This window comes from Phyllopteryx taeniolatus, chromosome 9 (genome assembly GCF_024500385.1).
Source record: "Phyllopteryx taeniolatus isolate TA_2022b chromosome 9, UOR_Ptae_1.2, whole genome shotgun sequence".
Lineage (NCBI taxonomy): Eukaryota > Metazoa > Chordata > Actinopteri > Syngnathiformes > Syngnathidae > Phyllopteryx > Phyllopteryx taeniolatus.
Window position 1 is genome coordinate 8,914,162 of NC_084510.1, and position 22,232 is coordinate 8,936,393.

At 43.1% G+C, this 22,232-nt stretch overlaps 1 protein-coding gene across 3 annotated transcripts; it reads left to right on the plus strand.

The window, feature by feature from the left end:
• The first annotated feature begins 1,287 nt into the window (after positions 1-1,287).
• LOC133483995 (bone morphogenetic protein 7-like) lies at positions 1,288-20,492 on the plus strand. Of its 3 annotated transcripts, XM_061785995.1 has the most exons (8): positions 1,288-1,370; positions 1,535-1,865; positions 5,607-5,796; positions 11,881-12,029; positions 16,121-16,327; positions 18,349-18,419; positions 18,532-18,642; positions 18,740-20,490. In XM_061785995.1, exons 2-8 carry the CDS (start codon positions 1,619-1,621, stop codon positions 18,887-18,889), a joined length of 1,125 nt encoding a protein of 374 aa, XP_061641979.1. In that variant the 5' UTR covers positions 1,288-1,370; positions 1,535-1,618; the 3' UTR covers positions 18,890-20,490. The 3 variants fall into 3 exon arrangements, with proteins under 3 accessions (XP_061641979.1, XP_061641977.1, XP_061641978.1); XM_061785993.1 differs by having other exon boundaries at positions 1,291-1,865; positions 18,740-20,487; XM_061785994.1 differs by lacking the exon at positions 18,349-18,419 and having other exon boundaries at positions 1,291-1,865; positions 18,740-20,492.
• Positions 20,493-22,232: the final 1,740 nt, after the last annotated feature.

Consider the following 22,232-nt stretch of genomic DNA (forward strand, 5'->3'; position numbering starts at 1 on the left):
TCAGTAGTTTGCGTCTGTGTGAAAGCATATGAATAGTAAGTGTGAGAGCTAATCCTGAATAACGTCCCTAACGGCCCCTCATAGGCACATCTTGGCACTTCAGATCACAGATCCCTCTTGTGTATTTCAACAACACGATGAAGCTCCCTCCAGTGGCATTTAACGGTAAGACAGCTTGGGGGATATAAAAGGGCAATTTGTAAAAGAACAACAACAAAAAAAGGAACTATTAAGACACAAAGCGGCTTTTTTGTTAGTTATATAGAAAAGGCATATTAAGCAATAAGAGAAAAATCTTATATATCAGAAAATGTAATTCGCATCTACAGAAAGCATGTTGCTAATCATGACATTTAATTTGGGACAGATAACGGTACAGACATTTAGGCGAAAAATAACACTTGAGATTTTTTTTTCTCCTTGTAATCAATTATTATCTTTTGAACAACTGCCACTAATTAAAATACTCATCAGTACAACTAATTGATTTTTAAATATAAAATTCACTGGGGTATACTGGGCCTTAACTGTTATTGATCAAATTATGAAAACGACATATAGGCCTATAATACTTTGTAATTACTTTGCAGGTTCACGAGTATTGTTCGATTAAATTACTATCCTCAAAAATAGCACTCGTTATAATCTGCACCTAAAAATTGGATTTAACTTTTGCCACTCTTCACCCACGCCTTCAGCTATTACCCGCCTATTAAAGTAACAGTGAGTGTTTCGCACATTGTTGCACTAATTCACTGGAGCCATTGGCAAGTCCCTTCATGCTACTGAATTGCAGCCGATCACTCCTCAGAGTAGACACCCCCCCAAATGATTAGGGTGGGACCGACTTGGTTGTTTCACTTCAAAGAAGTCTGTGTTGATTAGGGGAATGTGGGATTTTTTTTTTTTTAACTCTTGAGAGCAGGGAATTCCAACCAGTGTGTCGGGGCAGTGTATCGTGATTCGTGAGAGATCTTAAAAGCTTCGGGAAATAATTCAATTTCGAAAAAATGAGTCCATTTGAAAAAGAAAAATATATATATGGTATTGTATTTTTTTTTACAAATATGTTTTTTAAATGGTCTAAATACAATTCAAACAACTATCACGGCACTTGGAGTTAAAATAGCCCCACTCAAGGCTCCAACATGACAGGATAGGTGCGCTTCACCTATTCTTCATCTTCTCTTTAATCCCACCCTGACCACCGCCCCCCCCCCCCCCCCCCCGCCCCTCCTCCCGTTGCATAGTGTTTCTGAACGCGCTCCAAAATTGCCATAAGAAAGACAAGCACACAACTGAAATACAGGAGAGCACAGTGTTAGAGCGTTTTTTTTTTTTTTTGCAGCTAGCTAATAGACATTTATGAGGTGATTATCCTGCTAGGTATTTGATACTGGGAATATTTATGTGATCGATTACCAATATCTTTTAGAGAAACGCTTAAAAAAAAAACATGGTTCGAACTGTGACATGCGCCTTGGGGACACTTCTTATTTTCCTAACATGGAATTGTGGCGTCTTGTCCACTAAGGTGTCCTTCTCCAACTTCTCCGTGGGCAACGAGGTGCGCTCCAGCTTCATCCACCGCCGACTGAGGAGCCAGGAGCGCAAGGACATGCAGCGGGAGATCCTCTCCATCCTGGGGCTGCCTCATCGCCCGCGACCCACGCAAGTCCACACGAGGCTCAACGCTGCCCCGTTGTTCATGCTGGACCTGTACAATACTGCCTCGACTGACGCGCCGCAGACGAGATATTCCAGCTACAATCCCCATTTGCTCCCTCAGACTTCCAACATGGTGACCCTCCAGGACAGTCGTTTCCTGGATGATGCTGACATGGTGATGAGTTTTGTCAATCTCAGTAAGTTTATCACATGAACACTTCCAGTGCCATATGTCTGTAATAATATTGATATTTATTATTTGACTGTAAACAGGCGGAACAGTGGATGTCTGGTTAGAGCGTCTGCCTCACAGTTCTGAGGACCGGGGTTCAATCCCCGGCCCCGCCTGTGTGGAGTTTCACTGGTTTCCTCCCACATCCCAAAAACATGCGTGGTAGGTTAATTGAAGACTCTAAATTGCCCGTAGGTGTGAATGTGCGTGCGAATGGTTGTTTGCAGCTCAGATAATGGATGGATGGATTTGAATGTAAACACACAGACCAGCAAACCTGTAGATCATCCAGAATGCAAATTGCTAAATATATATCATCACATCATTATACTCATTTGCAAGACAATGTGGAATGGAGGAGAGGAGCTTTTAATTCAGGTTATGCATTGGTTTTATTTTTTCCCACTTATCATGTTCAGGATCACAGGTGAGCTGTAGCCTATCCCAGCTGATTTTGGGTGAGAGCTGGTGTACACCCTGGACTGGTCACCAGTCAATCACAGGCACATACAGGCAGACAATCAATAGGCTCTTTTATGGACTATTTAGAGTCAGATACAGCAAGTGACACTGGGGTGAAAAAGGCTTGTTAAGCTTGTACTTCATAAATAGTAATGGTTCTTTCCTAATAATTATAGTGGGTGAATACACTTTGTCTCATAATGACCGTAATGCCATTTTTAGGGTAACTTCAGTGTCTTATGTTTCTGTCAACAGTCCGTGCCATTTCTCTGCTTTGTGGGGAGTGGGGGCCTCATGTTTTTGGAATGTGGGAAGAAGTGGAGTACCCAGAGAAATCCAATGCAAGCATGGGGATAAAATACAAACTCTAGACAAGGCCCAAGCCAAAATATACACAGAACATTTGACTGTGAGGCAGACATTCTAGTTACATGCTTCGAACACGTGCCCCTTTGAATTAAAAATGTGAATTAAAATGGGCCTGATACGACAGTATAAAACAAATTTTTTTTTCCAAATTTCTTGGAAGCTCTGAGGCAGACGTAGGGAAGTTGCAATGTTGCTGAAGTTAGTTTTGCCTTTGTTACTCTTAGCTTTCACTTTTTTGAAGGATGTAAATTCAGTTTCCAGCGGAGTTTCAACAAAGGCTTCTGTGTGATAGAAGAGTATAGACAGCTTGGTGCCAGTGTGGATGTTACATTTCATCCTGCAGCAATGCTGCCTCAGGGGCTGGCGGAAGGTTAAAGGCCAATTGGGAAGAGATGAAGTTTATCTTAAAGAAATGTTTATACTCTTAGTCCATTCGCATGAATGTCATTGAGTTTGAACTTATACATACAAATAAACAGCCATCTGAGATTCATAAATCTAAAAGAGGACAACGTGGCATGTTTGAATAATACACAAAGGCTTTTAAAATCCATTTTTACACATGCAAGCATGCCCTCTTAAACAATAGATATGAAGACACATCATTAATGCAGGGTTTCCCTTCTCAAGTACACCATAGCCTCCCATTTCGATCATTTTCTACGTTTGTAACTTGGGCCCCCTCATTGTGTTGGAGCAGCATGGTGGTCCCCAGACGATGGATTTAAGACTTAAATGGATTACGGCATTTCCCCTGTAAAGATCACGGCTTCTAGCAGATGAAGGTATATCCTGCAGGTGGACTATGCATTAAATGTTTCGTTAGCCTGAGTCAGAGGGAGGCTTTTAATGCAGTCACCATTATTAGAGAGTGTTTATTCACCCAACACAAAATGTGCAAAGTGGTTGTCGTTGCATACCACAGTTATGGTGGAATGGCATTGTGAGAATGTGTTTGTATTATTGCCATGCACCTTTGAGATTTCTGCACATTGCAATGTATAGTATTGAATATACACATGGGTGCAGTATGGACTTTTCTATACTGACAGATTTAACAGCTTTTCGTTTAAAGAAGAAAAAGTTACACGAAAAACACTTAACAGTTGTTCTGCTAAACTGATGTCAGGGATCACGTGAGGGGATCATGCTAAGAAAATCGCTGTAATTTTCTCATTCTGTACACTCACTCCAAAACAAGTGGTTTCCAAGACGTCCATCCTCGCAGTACTTTTGTAGATTAGACACTACAATTGTACTGATTGTCAAACTTCATGAATCTCTGCAAATCCTAAACAAACAGACACTGTCTGGAGCAGATGTATGCATACGGGGAACATTTGTTTTGACAAGGTCCTTTTGGCAACTGTGATAATCTGTAAGAAAACATTTTGGAGTCTATGCAATGCTGTCAAACTTGTCAACACATGCAACCTGTAAATGGTGTGAATGGGGGAAAGGTTTTCTCTTGAGTAATAGACCGCATGAAAAGGCTGAGCTTCAAATGATGCACTTGATATCTTAACGTCTTCACAAATAATTTACCAATTCATGTTTTTTTTCTATTTCGCTACCACTCCAATAAGTCTGAAAAACCACCCAGAAAAAAGTTTCATGAAATCACAAATGGTTAATGGACGCTCCATGTCTGTGTGGCCCTGCAGTGTCAGGGGTAAACTGAAGTGTTGAAATCCCTCCCAGAGGGAAGTTTGCATATCTGAGGTCTGATCTTTGCAGCTAATGGTCCTTAACATAAACACGCCAAGTCCTTACAAGCAATTATTGCTTTCATAAAAATACCCCCTCTTCCCCTCCAGCATTTAATTGTGGTCACACAAATGACTAGCAGGGTTCAGAATGCTCAGCTCTTTAGAGCGAGTGAGGCTGTGTGTGTGTGTGGGAGGAGGGGGGGGGGGGGTTATGGCATTAGAAGTGTTTTTAAAAGACTGTCAGTGTGTGTGAGCCCTTTCGGGCACTGAAATTAAGGCTTTTGTGTTATATGATGTTACAATGAAGTCAGCAGTCCGTTTAAAGCTGCTGATCACTGCACTGGTCTGCTCTGTACACCTTCGCCGGAGACCTTCAGTGATCTTTCCAAGGACAAACAAGTTGACTAATGCTGCAAAAACACTGGGAAGTGTCACAAGGTTTTGGGGTCTTTTTTGACTGCCATTCTTCTGGAAAGTCTGAGAAAGGTTTCATCTGGCAGGGAGGAAAAGCCACAATGCTACTGCTGCTTGACGTCTATCGTCAACAATGAGGGACAGTGATACATTGGAAATGGATCAGGGGGGCGTGAGTGGTACACAATCTGGCAGAGACATGAATTGTGTGGATTTCTATACTTAATGTGAATGCGTTTCTAAAAGCACACTGGCAGTTGTGGTTTTCCGGGCAGTGCCTTTTCTTGTGGTCCACACGTGGGAGCCAAATTGGGTTCTGGGTGTTTTTATCCTCCGTATTGGCATGTATGGCAGACTTAAGTGATGTTTAGATCAATCATGTCATAGACTGAGTCGAGGGTTTTTCTATTCCTGCTGCGCCGCTTCCGAGATGTGGCGAGAGGCGACACACATCAGAGAATTGTTCGAGTCTTTAACAGTTTTGACAGATCTTGACATCCCAGACTGGTTTAGCATCTGACAGTGGCTTGACTTTTCCTCCCAAGGGACAAGCTTTCTCTATGAGAGCTATATGTTTAGTGTATGGCAGCTGGTTTAAAACAATAAACCATGAATCATGTTGTTATTGTAATGGAGTAGATTGTAAATTGCACATAAAAGCCTCAATCAAATGTTGACTTACAGCTTCTGCCAGAAGTTCAATGTGAATGTGTAAATAATTTCCCCATGTCTATTTTTCTTTTTCCTAACAGTTGCTCGGGATCAAGAACTTCTATACAAGAAGCACCAAAAGGAATTTAGATTTGATCTTTCCCGTATCCCAGAGGGAGAGGCTGTCACGGCGGCAGAGTTGAGGATTTTTAAGGATTTCACCCAGGAACGCTTTGAAAATGAAACGGTCCGAATCAGCCTCTACCAGGTCTTGCAGGAGGCTGCAGACAGGTAAGCATCTTGTTCATTGCTTGTCTCGGTTTTATTTTTATGGTACTTCTCGTAGAGTAGGGGTGGGCAGATACTGGCTGCTCCATTCATTAACTGACCATTCACATTTGTTGCATTCTTTCCCCCATGGAATTGGTTATTTAAAATGTATTAATTATTTTTTATTATTAATTCAGCTCATTAAATTATAGGTTAAATGATTTATTGTAAATAATACAATCCAAATATTAATAAAAACTAAAATGTGTACATCAACATTTAATTAACTAATTGGTTACCAGTAATTATTCATTCCTTCATTTTCTACACCGCTTATCCTCACTGGGGTCGCGGGCTGGCTGGAGCCGATCCCAGCTGACTCTAGGCGAGAGGCGGGGTACACCCTGAACTGGTCGCCAGCCAATCGCAGGGCACATATAAACAAACAACCATTCACACTCACAGTCACACCTAGGGGCAATTTAGAGTCTTCAATTAATGCATGTTTTGGGGATGTGGGAGGAAACCGGAGTGCCCGGAGAAAACCCACGGAGACACGGGGAGAACATGCAAACTCCACACAGGCGAGGCCAGATTTGAACCCGGGTCCTCAGAACTGTGAGGCGAATGTGCTAACCAGTCGCCCATCGTGCCGCCTACCAGTGATTAATTATCTATCCCATCCATCCATCCATTTTCTGAGCCGCTTCTCCTCACTGGGGTTGCGGGCGTGCTGGAGCCTATCCCAGCTATCCTCAGGCAGGAGGCGGGGTACACCCTGAACTGGTTGCCACCCAATTGCAGGGCGTGATTAATTATCATTAAATTAATTCCAAGTATTAATTAATTAATTAATTGTTATTAATTTATATTAAAATAAAATACTATACACATCTAAACTTTTTTTAACCTCATGTAGGAATGATCTGGCCGTCTCTCCGTTTTAAATAAAAAATATAAATTTATTAATGTATATACGTAACATTTAAAAATATGTTTGCCCACCCTTGTTGTACAGTGTATTTCGCTGTGGAAAATTATATGCATTTATTACTTGAAGTGAACAGCTTGTCATTTCTGAGCTGCCAATTTAATTTTGTGAACTCACAATTATTCTCAACCACAGACTGTATATTACATTGCAGTATAAAGTACAAAGATTGCATATTGAAAAACCACTCCCTCCCGCGGGCAAAATACCTTGAATATACTGTAAGTGGTATCACTTGACATTGCAGCAACTGTCTATTCCCAAAAGAATTTCGCAGAATTGTATTCAAATATCTTTAAAACAACAGCAACAACGACAAATGCAGTTCTGACATTCGGTTTTGTTTCTGTAATAATGACTTTGTGAATGACAAAAGTTCCTTGACCGTAAGCCCCTATAATTACAATTTGCGGTTATGGCAAAGTATAATATTTTCGATACAGTCTTTTTGTGGAATGTCTGTCATATTCGTTTAGATTGTAGGAAAGCTGGTCCTCGGACAACTAGTCTTCAAAAGTGAGTGGAGTCCTCGGGTAGGATTCCTACTGAACCTATTGTTGACCACTCTCCAGGGAACACACCCAGCGAGGCATATATAGCAGCTGAAATAAGTATTTAACATGTCACCATTTTTCTCAGTAAATATATATTCCAAAGGTGCTATTGACTTGAAATTTTCACCACAACCCAAGTAATCTATACATACAAAGAAAGTAGAATAAATAAGATCAGAAATTAACTTGTGTGTAATAATGTGAAATGACACAGGGAAAAAGTATTGAACACATGAAGAAAGGGAGATGCAAAAAGGGATGGAAAGCCAAGACCACACCTAAAATCTATCAATAATCAAACAGCAATCCAGCCCCTTGTCAGTGCAAACGAATATCAACTGGTTCAGTGCTAATTGATGGCCTACAAAAAGGTCTCATTGCCAAGGCGTGAGTCAAGACACATCTCATGATGGGTAAGAGCAGGGAGCTGTCTCAAGACCATCGCAAACTACTTGTTGCAAAACATAACAATGGCATTGGTTACAGGCGCATATCTAAACTTCTGAACGTTCTAGTGAGCACGGTTGGGGCCATAATACGTAAGTGAAAAGCCAATCATACCACCATAAATTTGCATTGATCAGGTGCTCCTCACAAGATTTCTGACAGAGGAGCGCAAAGAATAATCAGAAGTGTTGTCCAAGAGCCAAAGACCACCTGTGGAGAGCTTCAAAAAGACCTGGAATTAGCAGGTACTGTTCTCACAAAGATAACAGTGAGTAATGCACTCCGCCGCCATGGCCTGTATGCACGCTCACCAGGCAAGACCCCATTGCTTAAAAAAAAGCATGTCAAAGCTTGTTTAAAGTTTGCACAACAACATTTGGACAAACCAGTTCAATACTGGGAGAATATAATGTGGTCTGATGAGAGCAAAATTTAACTGTTTGGATGCCATAATGCACACCAGGAGGTGTTTTGAGGAAAAATGGCACTGCACATCACCCTAAAAAACACCATACCAACAATGGTGTTCGAAGGTGGGAACATGATTGTGTGGGGCTTCTTTTCAGCAAATGGTACTGGTAAACTTCACATTTTTAAAGAAAGGATGAATGGGCAAATCTAGCCGCGCGGCCCCTATGCGGCCCCTCAGTGTCACTTGACGCGCATACAGCAAAAATTGTTGCTGCGCGTAGAATGCCGCAGAGATCATCTCTCGTGATTGATCCATTTTAGTCACTTGGTGTGATGACGTACTCAAGGTTCCCCTTGCTTCTACATACCATCTACGCTGCCACCTTCTTGATCGATTTTGCAGCATAATTAAATGTATCATCTGGTCATCTAGGTAATGCAGCCCTATGGGGGGCACAAGCCAGTGCAAACTGTAGGCCGGTCCCAAGCCCGGATAAATGCAGAGGGTTGCGTCAGGAAGGGCATGCGGCTTAAAACTTTGCCAAACAAATATGAGCGTTCATCCAAAGAATTCCATACCGGATCGGTTGTGGCCCGGGTTAACAACGTCCTCCACCGGCGCCATCAACCTGCAGGGCGCCGGTGGAAATTCAGCTACTGTGGGTCGAAGTCGAACATTGATGTCGGTTTTTGATGCAGTGCCGCCCGAGGGATCGAAGGTCACGGGCATTCAATGTTGGTCCGTAGGTGTGAATGTGAGTGCGGATGGTTGTTTGTTTGTTTGTGCACTGCGATTGGCTGGCAACCAGTTCTGGGTGTACCCCGCCTCCTGCCCGATGATAGCTGGGATAGGCTCCAGCACGCCCGCGACCCTCGTGAGGAGAAGCGGCTCAGAAAATGGATGGATGGACAGTATGTACTGTCTGTAGGGTAATAATAATTGTGACCCCGATGAATTTTAAGTTCCCCCCTGAAGACTGAGGTATGGCGACAGGTCTGGTGTGCCCAACCAAGCATGTGAAGAGAAACTACGTAGAACTTCAGATGCGCCTCCACAACCTTGTAGTTGCCCTCAATGAAGGCAAGAAGACCACTCCAGAGTTTTTGTGTGGCATCAGCCACAACCTGCATGGTGGAAAACCCAACACCTACACCTGCTCTGTATATATACTGAGATTACATATGATTGTGATAAATATAGCTCTGATTTGTAAAAATAACAATAATAAAAAAATATATAATAATACAAATTAAAGTAGTGTTATACATTTTTCTGTTATTTGTAATAAAGTGTGAAACACTTATCTCTTATTTGTAATAAAGATCAATTTGTTAGCAATTGTTGGTCTTGTTTTTTTGTTTAAAAAATGTTAGTTTTACATTTGTAAAAAATAAAATAAAATCAGCATTTAAGTTGTTAAATTTATTGCAAGGACCAATTGTCCTAGGTATGCAATTTTGAGGACCAGTTGCCTGAGGACCAATTGTCCCATCAACTGTGTGTTTGTTGGGTATCTGGGGTCGAGACCTGCCATTTATTTTGCTTGTGCTTTGCTTTCAAGGGTTTAGGTATTTGCTATGTGTTGTTTTGTTGGAATATTGTTTAGGTTGAGCATGATATACTGTGAAACTTTCAAAGTTGAACAATATGTTTCAGATGCTTTTCAATCTCCAATTTGTTTGGATTTCAAAACAACATTTCCTAGTATTGTGTCTTCATTTAATGTTCTTCCTTCTCATATTCCTTTTTCTTGACCCCGCTGGTTGAGACTGGTCCTTCTTTTGAAATAAATATGGCAAAAAACAGACAGAAATCCAAAGAAAAAGTTAGTTAGTTAATACTCTTATTCCCAGTGAACTGAGGTTGTGGTATATCTCATGTGATATACTGTATGAAAAGTAACACCCTATTTTTAAGTACTTGTAATTTATTTCTGAACTATAATTCTTACAAGAAATAAACATAAGAAGAAAGTGTATTGGATAGAGTTTTATTTAAAATTCGATGTGGGCGCCAGCATTAGCCACCAGTTTCTCAAGCCGCCTGGGAACAGCATTAACTGCTTTCAAAAGGAACTCTTGTGGGATGGCAGACATAACTTCTTGTAGTTGCCCTTCAAGTTCTTCCAAGTTCGTTGGCTTGGTAGAATAGACTTGCTCCTTTAATCATGGAATATACACAAAAAATAGTATTTTAAAATAGGGAGTTACTTTTCAATCACCCTACATATATATAAATATATATATACAAGTAAACCAATGCACATAAACACCATTTCCTTACATGCTAACTGCTATTTCCTTACATGCTAACTGCTAAGATTTGATACATTTTCTTTCCTGCCTTGTCACAACACTTCCAACAAAGCGGACATCACGTTAGATTGTATATTAGGGTTTTCATCTTATCATAACTTGATGCATAGCTAACATCTGTTGAATATCTGTTGATATCTCACAAGTTTCCAACAGAAGGACATACCCGGTAGAATCCACACAGATTGAGGAACTACACAGGACTGATTGAGTCTCTGCATAAACTGTTAGAAGAAACCAAGCCTATTCATATTCTCCTGGGCGCCTTGCCACTTAAATCATTTTTATTACAGAAAATGGATGGATAGATGGATGGATGGATGGATTTTTATATTTCTATTTATGGATTTTTTTCATCATGACATCACACATACTTATGGGTGGCAAAAACACAGACTAGTAAACATACCCTTGCTTGTCATTTGACCAAGGTAGCATGATTGAGAAAACATGGTAAAGTCGAATAGAAGATGTTATGTAAAGTACATTATTTCCAAGGGAGACAAAATGCTGGGTGTAATTTACATTTCAATAGCTAAATTGATTCAGAAACTGACATGGTGGAAATTCATACATAGTTTACATGATCACTGGCGAATTAACTGACAGTGGAACCCCAAACATAAGTTTTTGTCATTGTTTTCAGTTCAAGTCAGAGATAGTCAATCACTCTCTGCTACCTGGAAAGGTGTATTACTAGTAATTATAATCCCTAATGAGAATTTTAAAGTCACTGTACCAAAATAAATTTCTAATGCTGATATTTTCTTTTAACACTATGAAAGGCTGCTTTTACACATTTTAAAGTCACTGTGCTTGACTTGCTTATTCAGCATGTTGGAGGGATGTGGTGGAGGATGGGCAGCGGGGTCCTTCATCGGTGACAGTAGGGCTGACGACACTGATGAGGGCAAGACCATTGTCATTCGCAGTACCTTCCATAAAGGCCACTCAGCACAGACGAGCAGGTGTCAGGAACAAAGACAGACGTCTGCTTGAGGGTCTAAAAATCACACTGTAAACAAAGCTATTGTCTGTGAAATCTGCCCTGAAGAAGACACGTTGGTTGTTGGAGCAAGACCACACACGATTCAGTCATTTTGCTCAAGCATTGTCTGTGTTATTAACAAGTTTGTGAGGTAAAGTATGATATTGCTCCTGATTTCTTTACTCGTAACATATATTGTTAACTTACTCCAGCAGTGAAATGAATGGGCTGACTCTTAACTTCATTCGCTAAATGATTCACCTTTGGGGACTAGAAGGATTATTTCATGGACGGATGTTGTTTTAAATGCATTTCCCTCAGTGTTTTGAAAATTGTAATACTCTGAATTTACCCAAGAACAATATAATACATCTTTGATTGTTATTAATTTCCTGCAGTGAAGTGGAGCTGGTGCTGTTGGAACAGCGAGAGGTGTGGGTTGCAGAGCAGGGCTGGCTCATCTTTGACCTGACTGCCACTAGTAATCTTTGGCTGGCCAACCCAGAGCACAACCGTGGCCTGCAGCTGGTCCTGGAAGACAACCATGGTCAGTCAACATCATGCATTATTTACCACATATCCATCCATCCGTTTTCTACCGCTTATCCGAGGTCGGGTCGCGGGGGCAGTAGCTTTAGCAGGGACGCCCAGACTTCCCTCTCCGCAACCACTTCCTCCAGCTCTTCCGAGGGGATCCCAAGGCGTTCCCAGGTCAGCCGAGAGACGTAGTCTCTCCAGCGTGTCCTGTGACGTACCCGGGGTCTCCTCCCGGTGGGACGTGCCCGGAACACCTCACCGGTGAGGCGTCCGGGAGGCATCCGAATCAGATGCCCCAGCCACCTCATCTGGCTTCTCTGGATGTGGAGGAGCAGCGGCTCTACTCTGAGATCCTCCCGGATGACCAAGCTTCTCACCCTATCTCTAAGGGAGAGCCCGGACACCCTGCGGAGGAAATTCATTTCGGCCGCTTGTATCTGGGATTTTGTTCTTTCGGTCACGACCCACAGCTCATGACCATAGGTGAGGGTAGGAACGTAGATCGACCGGTAAATCGAGAGCTTCGCCTTCCGGCTTAGCTCCTTTACCACAACGAACCGGTCCAGTAAGAGTTGGAGATCACGGCTTGATGAAGCGAACAGAACCACATCATCTGCAAAAAGCAGAGATGCAATTCTGAGGCCACCAAACCGGACCCCCTCTACACCTTGGCTGCGCCTAAAAATTTTGTCCATAAAAGTTATGAACAGAATCGGTGACAAAGGGCAGCCTTGGCGGAGTCCAACCCTCACTGGAAACGAGTCCGACTTAGTGCTGGCCATGCAGACCAAGCTCTGACACTGGTCGTAAAGGGACCGAGCAGCCCGTATCAGGGGGTTCGGTACCCCAAAGCACCCCCCACAGGACTCCCCGAAGGACATGGTCGAACGCCTTCTCCATGTCCACAAAACACATCTAGACTGGTTGGGGGAACTCCCATGCACCCTCGAGGACCCTGCTGAGGGTGTAGAGCTGGTCCACTGTTGCACGGCCAGGACGAAAACCACACTGCTCCTCCTGAATCTGAGATTCGACTTCCCGAAGGACCCTCCCCTCCAGCACCCCTGAATAGACCTTATCAGAGAGGCTGAGGAGTGTGATCCCCCTGTAGTTGGAACACACCCTCTTAAAAAGTGGGACCACCACCCTAGTCTGCCAATCCAGAGGCACTGTGCCCGATGTCCATGCGATGTTGGAGAGGCGTGTCAACCAGGACAGCCCCACAACATCCAGAGCCTTTAGGAACTCCGGGCAAATCTCATCGACCCCCGGAGCCTTGCCACCAAGGAGCTTTTTAACCACCTCAGTGACCTCAACCCCAGGGATAGGAGAGCCCGCCTCAGAGAACCCAGACTCTGCTTCTTCATGGGAAGGCGTGTCGGTGGAGTTGAGGAGGTCTTCGAAGTATTCTCCCCACAGACTCACAACGTCCCGAGTCGAGGTCAGCCACATCCCCACTATACAGTGTTGGTGGTGCACTGCTTTCCGGGAACTCCGGGTGGATCTCATCTATCCCTGAGGCCCTGCCACTGATGAGCTTTTTAACCACCTCGGTGACCTCAACCCCAGAACCAGGGGACTCTGCTGGACATTCCCAGCAGACCCTCATAATATGTTTGGGCATGCCAGGTCAGACCGGCATCTTCCACTACCATTGGAGCCAACTCACCACCAGGTGGTGATTAGTTGACAGCTCCGCCCCTCTCTTCACCCGAGTGTCCAAGACGTGCGGCCGCAAGTCCGATGACAAGACCACAAAGTCAATCATCGAACTGCGACCTAGGGTGTCCTGGTGCCAAGTGCACGTGTGGACACCCTTATGCTTGAAAATGGTGTTCGTTATGGACAATCCGTGATGAGCACAGAAGTCCAATAACAGAACATCGGGGGAGCCGTTCCTCCCAATCACACCCTTCCAGGTCTCACTGTCATTGCCCATGTGAGCATTGAAGTCCCCCAGCAGAATGATGGTGTCCCCTGCGGGACCGCTTTTCAGCACCCCTTCCAAGGACTCCAAACAGGGTGGGTACTCTGAACTGCTGTTGGGTGCATAGGCACAAACAACAGTCAGAACCCATCCCCCCACCCAAAGGTGGAGGGAGGCTACCCTCTCGTCCACCGGGGTGAACGCCAATGTACAGGCACCGAGTCGGGGGGCAATAAGTATACCTACACCTGCTCGGCGCCTCTCACCGTGGGCAACTCCAGAGTGGAAGAGAGTCCAATCCCTCTCGAGAGTACTGGTACCAGAGCCAAAGGCGTTGTGTGGAGGCGAGCCCGACTATACCTAGTCGGAACTTCTCGACCTCACACACCAGCTCGGGCTCCTTCCCTGGCAGAGAGATGACATTCCATGTCCCTGGAGCCAGCTTCTGTAGCCGGGGATCGGATCGCCAAGGTCCCTGCCTTTGGCCACCGCCCAGCTCACACTACACCCGACCCCTATGACCTCTCCCACAGGTGGTAAGCCCATGGGAAGGGAGACCCACGTTACCTTTTCGGGCTGTGCCCGGCAGGGCCCTATGGGTGCAGGCCCGGCCACCAGGCGGCGCTCGCATTCGAGCCTCACCTCCAGGCCTTGCTCCAGAGGGGGGCCCCGGTGATGGCGTCCGGGCAAGGGAAAACGTCTTCCTGAATTGTTTGTCATCATTGGGGTTTTTGGAGCTATGCTTTGTCTGGTCCCTCACCAAGGACCTGTTTGCCATGGGTGACCTGCCGGGGGCATAAAGCCCCAGGCAACTTTGCTCCTAGGATCATTAGGACACACAAACCCCTCGACCACGATAAGGTGACAGCTCAAGGAGGGGTTTTACCACATATAAAGTGTGTTTATTGTGTCATATTTGATCAAGAACACTGTCACCTGCAAAATCCAATCTGAATGGACACATTTTTTCCATCCAAGGGAAGAAATCCAAGATACGTACCTTCATAAGCACAACGATGGAATTTGTTCAGATTGAAAAAGATCAGAATCTGAATCAGATTCATCTTTAGTGCCTGGGTATGTTAAAACAGACAAGGAATTTATCTCCAGTTGTTGGAGCTAGTACTAGCACTAGTACGACAGCAGAAAAGCCACTACAAAAGTATACATTTAGAACATAAACACCAGTGTTCAAAATTCAGTCATTAAACTATGTAAAGTGTCCAGTAGTGCGGTAATACTGATCAACAATGATGTGTAAAAGATATACAATCAGTAATCAATATACTTTTAGGTGTTCAGTAGTGCTGCAATATCGAACACCTGTGCAAATAATACAGCAGCTTCAGCAAAGGACGTCTCCAGAAGTCCACAATCATCAGACAGTAAAAAATGGGAATTTCCTTATTAAACAAACAAATCCAATTATTTTTCTCAGTTTCCCCCCTGTTTTATAACTATTTTTCCACCTGTTTTTCTGACTAGTTTTTATTGGGACACAGCGAACTCACGCGAGAACCTGGGAACTGCAAGTGACTCTTTGCCGACTCCGTAATAAGCAACATGACCGGCTTATTTAGTTAGATCAAGTTTTATTTTGATATGGGTTTAAGACACTGGGAGATACTCCTGTCTTTGAGTCACATAGATGGTATTGTTATTAGTCATTAGAAAAAAATTTGTCAGAAAAACGGGGGGAGCGTCAGCCTCACAGTTCTGAGGACATGGGTTCAATCCCCGGCCCCGCCTGTGTGGAGTTTGCATGTTCTCCCCGTGCCTGCGTGGGTTTTCTCCGGGCGCTCTGGTTTCCTCCCACATCCCAAAAACATGCATTAATTGAAGACTCTAAATTGCCCGTAGGTGTGACTGTGAGTGTGAATGGTTGTTTGTTTGTTTGTGCCCTGCGATTGGCTGGCAACCAGTTCAGGGTGTACCCCTCCTCCTGCCCGATGATAGCTGGGATAGGCTCCAGCACGCCCGCGACCCTAGTGAGGAGAAGGGGCTCAGAAAATGGATGGATGGAAGTACTGTGTTAGCACAGATTAGTAATAGACTACAGTAACCTACATAAAAATTTGGGTTACGTCACCACTGTAGGACGGGAACGCCTTTGTAAAATGAAGACCGCACTGTATTTCATAATGCTCCCCCTGTTGATCACTATTGCACTGCAGGTTATAGGCGGACGCCCCGACTGTCCGGGCTGTTAACAGGCAGCGGAGCACGAGAAAAGCAACCCTTCCTGGTTGCCTTCTTCAAATCCAATGAGGTTCGCTTTCGCAACATCCGCTCCGCCCACAGCCACAGGGGGCGCCATTCGAACCGCTCAAAACCACAGAAGACTGTCCAAGATGCACTGAAGGCAGTCGAGGCCGCAACAGGTATCAATTTCTAGCATTTTCACCAAAGACAATGGTTGTCTTGTACGAAGTTCACACTGAAGAGAAAAAACATGTTTGAGAATGAAGTCAAAGAATTATATGAATAAACTTAATAATAATGATTATTTTGACTTTTTAAATAGTGTTTGATTATTTCATTGTCAATTACTTTATAGCTTGTAGTGATCAAATACGGGATAACTACAGCTGCATCTCAGTAAAGAAGAATATGCCAGAAAGGTTTTTTTTTAGTCGTTCAATTCAAAAAGTAAAACAACTGCACAAAAATATAAACTTTTGTTTTTTCTCCCAGTTTTCAAGAGTTGAATCAAAGATTTTTTCTTTGTACACAAAAAACACATTTCTCTTCAAAAATCTGTCTAAATCTGTGTTAGTGAGCACTTCTCCATTGCTGAGATAATCCAGCAACCTCACAATTGTGGCATATTGAAATGTTGATTAGACAGCATGATTATTGCACAGGTGTGTCTTAGGCTGCCCACAGTAAAAATTTACACTTTTATCACACAGCACAAAGCCACAGATGTCGCACGTTTTGAGGGAGCATACAATCGGCATGCTGACTGCAAGACTCTCTACCAGAGCTGTTGCCCTTGAATTGAATGTTCTTTTGTCTACCATAAGATGTCACCAAAGGCATTTCAGGGAAATCGCCAGTAAATTCAACCAGGCCTACAACCGCCGACCGCATTGAACCACACCAGCTCAGGAGCTTCATATCCACCATCTTCACCTCCAAGACCATCTGACACCAGCCACATGGACAGCTGCTGCAACAACCGATTTGCATAACCAAAGAGTCTCTGCACAAACTGTCAGAAACCGTCTCAGGGAAGCTCATTTGCATTTTGACCTGACTGCAGTTTCTCGTCCCGGCCAACCAACTTGAGTGGGCAAATGCTCACATTCGATGGCTTCTTGCACTTTGGAGAGGTGTTTTCTTCACTGATGAATCCCAGTTTTCACTGTATAGGGCAGATGGTAACACACTCGTTGGTAATGTTGTAGATTTAGTGGCCCATGGTGCATGGTGGGTTTATTGTATGGGCAAGCATATGTTATGGACAATGAACACAGGTGCATTTTATTGATGGCATTTTGAATGCATGGAGATACTGTGACAAGATCCTGAGGGCCATTGTTGTGCCATTCATCCACGGCCATCACCTCATGTTGCAGCATGACAATACACGGCCCCGTGTTGCAAGAATCTGTAGATAATTCCTGGAATCAGAAAACAACCCAGTTCTTGCATGGCCAGTATGCTCACAAGACGTGTCGACCACTGAGCATGTTTGGGATGCTCTGGCTCTGCATATACGACAGCATGTTCCAGTTCCTGCCAATATTCTGCAACTTCCCACAGCCACTGAACAGGAGTGGCCCAAAATTCCACAGGCCACAATTAATAACCGGATCAACTCTGTGCGAAGGAGAAATGTGTTGCACTGCGTGAGGTAAATGGTAGCCACACCGGATACTGACTGGTCTTCGGACCACCCCCACCCTCCAATACAGTAAAAATGCCCATTTTAGAGTGGCCTTTTATTGTGGCCAGCCTAAGGCACACCTTTGCAATAATCTTGCTGTCTAATCAGCATCTTAATATGCCACATCTCGGCAAAGAAGAACTGCTCACTATCACAGATTTAGACCGATTTGTGAACTATATCTGAGATAAATGTTTTGTGTGAACATATAAAAAGTCTTAGATCTTTGAGTTCAGCTCATGACAAATGGGAGCAAAAACAAGTGTTCCGTTTATATTTTTGTTCAATATATATTATAATATACATTATTATTATTCCCTGATATTTCTAGATTATTGACACACAGAGTGGAAAATCTAATTATTGTTTTTTTTAAAAATAATTTGTTCATTATATCTTACTGCTAACAAAAACAAAATATATATTTTTTCTAATTTACTGCACCTGTATTTACAGTACTTGATATCTAAGAAATTGTAATTCTTAATATTTTTAAATTCTCAATTTTAGATCTCGGCATATCTAAGGATGGATGTAAGAAACATGAGTTGTATGTCAGTTTCAGAGATTTGGGATGGCAGGTAAAGTGTACATTTTTTGTTTAAAACAGTTCATAAATTCTTATATTTATATTAGGTTTTATGTATTATTTTTTTAAAACGTAGCTGGATTTGCCTGTTTTATTCCTTTCAGGACTGGATCATCGCACCAGAGGGCTATGCAGCGTACTACTGCGAGGGGGAGTGCGCCTTCCCGCTCAACTCCTACATGAATGCCACGAACCACGCTATTGTGCAAACTCTGGTATGTCTTAGACAGTCCTGGTGACAGCCACTTTTACCGCACACGTCATGCTCTGTGACAAACTGTGTAAACTGATTTATACGTCTTCTAAACACAGGTGCACTTTATCAACCCGGGAACCGTGCCGAAACCTTGCTGTGCTCCCACGCAGCTCCACGGGATCTCCGTGCTCTACTTTGATGACAGCTCCAACGTCATCCTAAAGAAGTACCGCAACATGGTGGTCAGAGCCTGTGGCTGTCACTGACCGCTAATCATGCATTATACAGTATGAGCTCATTTCTGAGAGATGTTCCAAATAAAAAAAAATACAAAAAAATATGGAGGAAGCGGTGGAACCAGAGAAAAGAAATGGTTTACTGCCTGTCACAGAGTAGGCTTTTATCTCTGGGACTCTATTTATGACCAGCAGCTGAGCAAAGTGTTTTTTTTCCCCTACTGCTTATTTGTGTGTTCTTCAGTGCAACTCGGAAATATGCACTAAAATCAATCCGAGCAGAGATACTTGAACTGGTTCAAACGGCATTTATCACTGTTAGGATCAGATACTGTCTATTTTAGTTGTGACCTTTCACCCTCAGATCAGATCATGCCTGCATGAAAGCAAAGGTTTGTCCGAGACTGTTCGGCAGGCCAGCTTGACCAAGTCAGGTGTAGCTGTTCGCAACGTGTCTGCTGATGTGACGAATGGCTGCTGACACAAGTCTGTCGATAAAAATGTGTGGGCTTAAAAGACCTGAATGATGGGTCTAGTTCCTTGGTGTAAATTTTAGGGCTGTCAATCGATTGATTTTTAAAATCAGATTAATCACACTTGAGAATTTTGACGAATCGTGATTAATCACAGGTGCCACTCATAATACCACATTTTGCTTTGAGATGGTATTTTAAACCTGTTGTGCTTTGATGTAAACAGAGTTCAGTGATGCACTAGATGTGATTGACATTTGTTTTATGGAAAGTCCCACCAGGGTGACTTTTGAAGCAAAATTTGCTGCCGAGCACACCAGTCACCCCAACTGGTGTGCTCCTCCCTCAGCTCTGTACAGGTGTAAGCATTGACCATCATGATCACTGACCTTATAGCAACCTGTGCCTTCCTCCTTGTACCTCCAGATTCAGATTCGCGGTTAAGGTAAAGGAGCGCGTGCGGTCAATAGACATTGTTTTATTAAGTTAATTCATGATTAATGTGATAGTTTTGTGATTAATCAATTGCATTAACACTACTTTAACTTTGACAGCCCAAGTAAATTTACATCAGCTTATAAAACGGTGTCAGTGATTCATGCTAATGAATTTTCACATTATGTTTTGCACGTTTTGTCTCCTGTTCTGCAGAAAGCTACTCATCTGTTTTTTCCATTGTCACATTTACTTAGAAGCCTAATAAAGTGAAATGTCACAAGAAAATGCAGAGAAATACAGCTTGAAGCTACCTACACTGAATTGTCTTGTTTGTATTGACATGCATGTGACTAAAGGGAACATGAGTGTTGCTTCCAGTTTGCTCAAATATCTATCCATTCATTTTCAGTACTGCTTGTCTTCATTCGGGTTTTGGATGAGCTGGAGATCATCCCAGCTAACTTTGACCGAGACGTGTGGTAAACCGTAGACTGGTCGCCAGCCACTCACAGTGATCATATGGGCAAACAGCAATTCACACTCACATTCACACCTTTGGACAATTTAACATCTTCAATTCACTGAATATGCATGTTTTTGGAATGAGGGAGGAAGCCAGAGTACACCCAAGTGAGGGGATAACACAGGAAGGCCTAAACCAAGATTAGCCTCAGTACCCTGAGCACAAGCACGAAAAGAGCATGCAAAATGCTACACAGAAGGGCTGGAGCCCGAGATTCGAACCCAGGACCTCTTGACTGTGAGGCAGACGTGCTAACCAATACAATTGTCTTCATATACGGGTTAAAGCCTGTCCTCTTCCTGTTTGACGTTTTGCAAATGACGTCATTGTTGGATACCCGTCAGAAGCAGAGCAGCAGCTTATTTCTTGCTTTCGAAGGGGAACCACCACTAAAATTGTCTGGGGAAGCTACAATAGGCTACAGCTCAGTCAAAAATTGGGGGTCGAGGATCAAAGATAATGAAAAAGAGCCTAGCACTATTCAGGATTAACCGCTGAAGATCGTCTGCCGCTCCTTTGCCTGTCACAGAGGTCACTGGGGCAGCCGTGACCCAATGGTTAAGAAAGATCATCGCCTACCACTGTGGGGGACCTAGGTTCAAGACCCCGACTGGACCATCCGCCAACATCCCCCGGACTCACGGCTGTGGTGTCCTTGAGCAAGACACTGATACCCTGAAATGCTCCCTGGGCGCTTCAGCTGCCTGCTCCAGTGTGTTCCATTAACATGTGTATGTGTTCACTGTGATGGGTTAAATGCAGAGAACAAATTTCATGTGCATGCATGCATGTTCATGACAATAAAATATGATTCTTCTTCAAAGCAGGCTCTTGTTCTTCACCTTTGAAGAATGTGGGGGAAAAAAAAAAGAATCCACCCCCAACATCCCTAAACCTGCTCAATCTCACTGAAGATTGAAAATGTAATAAGATTCACTGAATAATGACAGTGTCACAACTACGGAAGGACAGTTGAGCAATGCAATCCAAATATTTTACAGGAGGTACCTTAATATTAAAGATCTCATTTAAGCTTTAAAAGATTACGTTTCATCACAATGACAATGACAATTCCTACACACTCAGGGGTCTTTTTCTTCCCGCTGGGATAATGAGGCATGGTGGCTTTTAAATGCATGGCTTTAGGGAACTTGACAATAGAGGTCACAGTTGAGGTCAGACTAGCATACTCGGCAATAAATTGCGGGTTTTCACCCTTTATCTTTCACATTCCAAAAACACGCGTGATAGTTTAACTGACTTTCAATTGTCCATAGGTGTCAATGTGAGTGTGAATGGCTGTCTGTCTGTACATACATACATACAATAGGCACTGTACTGGTGACCAGTCCATGGTGTACGCCGCCTCTTCCAAAGCCATCTTAGATAGGCTCTAGGTCACCGGTAACCCAAATGAGGACAAGCGCCATAAAAAAATGGATGGATGGATGAGTATTGCAGCTTGCAAAGGTATTCACAAGGGGGTGTTATTGTTCTTTTTTGGAGTACTCCTTTGGAATTCACTCACTATATAAAAAGTACTAAATAGCATTTATGAGTTCATTGGAACATTTGGTTCAAATGCAGTCATTCTGCAATTTTATGCAAAAAAAGTAGATAAAAAAGTATGTATGTATGCAGTACATATATATGTAACACAAACTTTCTGATCTCAGTTTTTTTATTGCCTAAGTGTATTGTAATCGTAATTTGGTTTGCAGTAATACGTATTGTTTTATACCTTTATGCATTTTGGTCACTGTTATTATAACATGAAGCACTATCAAGATTTGAAAAAGAAATTGACTCGTAGAACAGATGCACATTTTAGATTCATAAATATTAAATTGTATTTCTTTAAAAGGCTCGGTATTGCAATGCAGCCACTGTAGATACTGTAGTTGCACAAATGTATTTTATTATTATTTTTTTTTTTAGC

Coding starts and splice junctions, on each gene's coding strand:
- LOC133483995 (XM_061785993.1), top strand. CDS start 1,457: ATGGTTCGAACTGTGACATGCGCCTTGGGGACACTTCTTATTTTCCTA. Junction 16,328..18,348: donor GGCAGTCGAGGCCGCAACAG/GTATCAATTTCT, acceptor TCTCAATTTTAG/ATCTCGGCATATCTAAGGAT. Junction 18,420..18,531: donor TCAGAGATTTGGGATGGCAG/GTAAAGTGTACA, acceptor TATTCCTTTCAG/GACTGGATCATCGCACCAGA.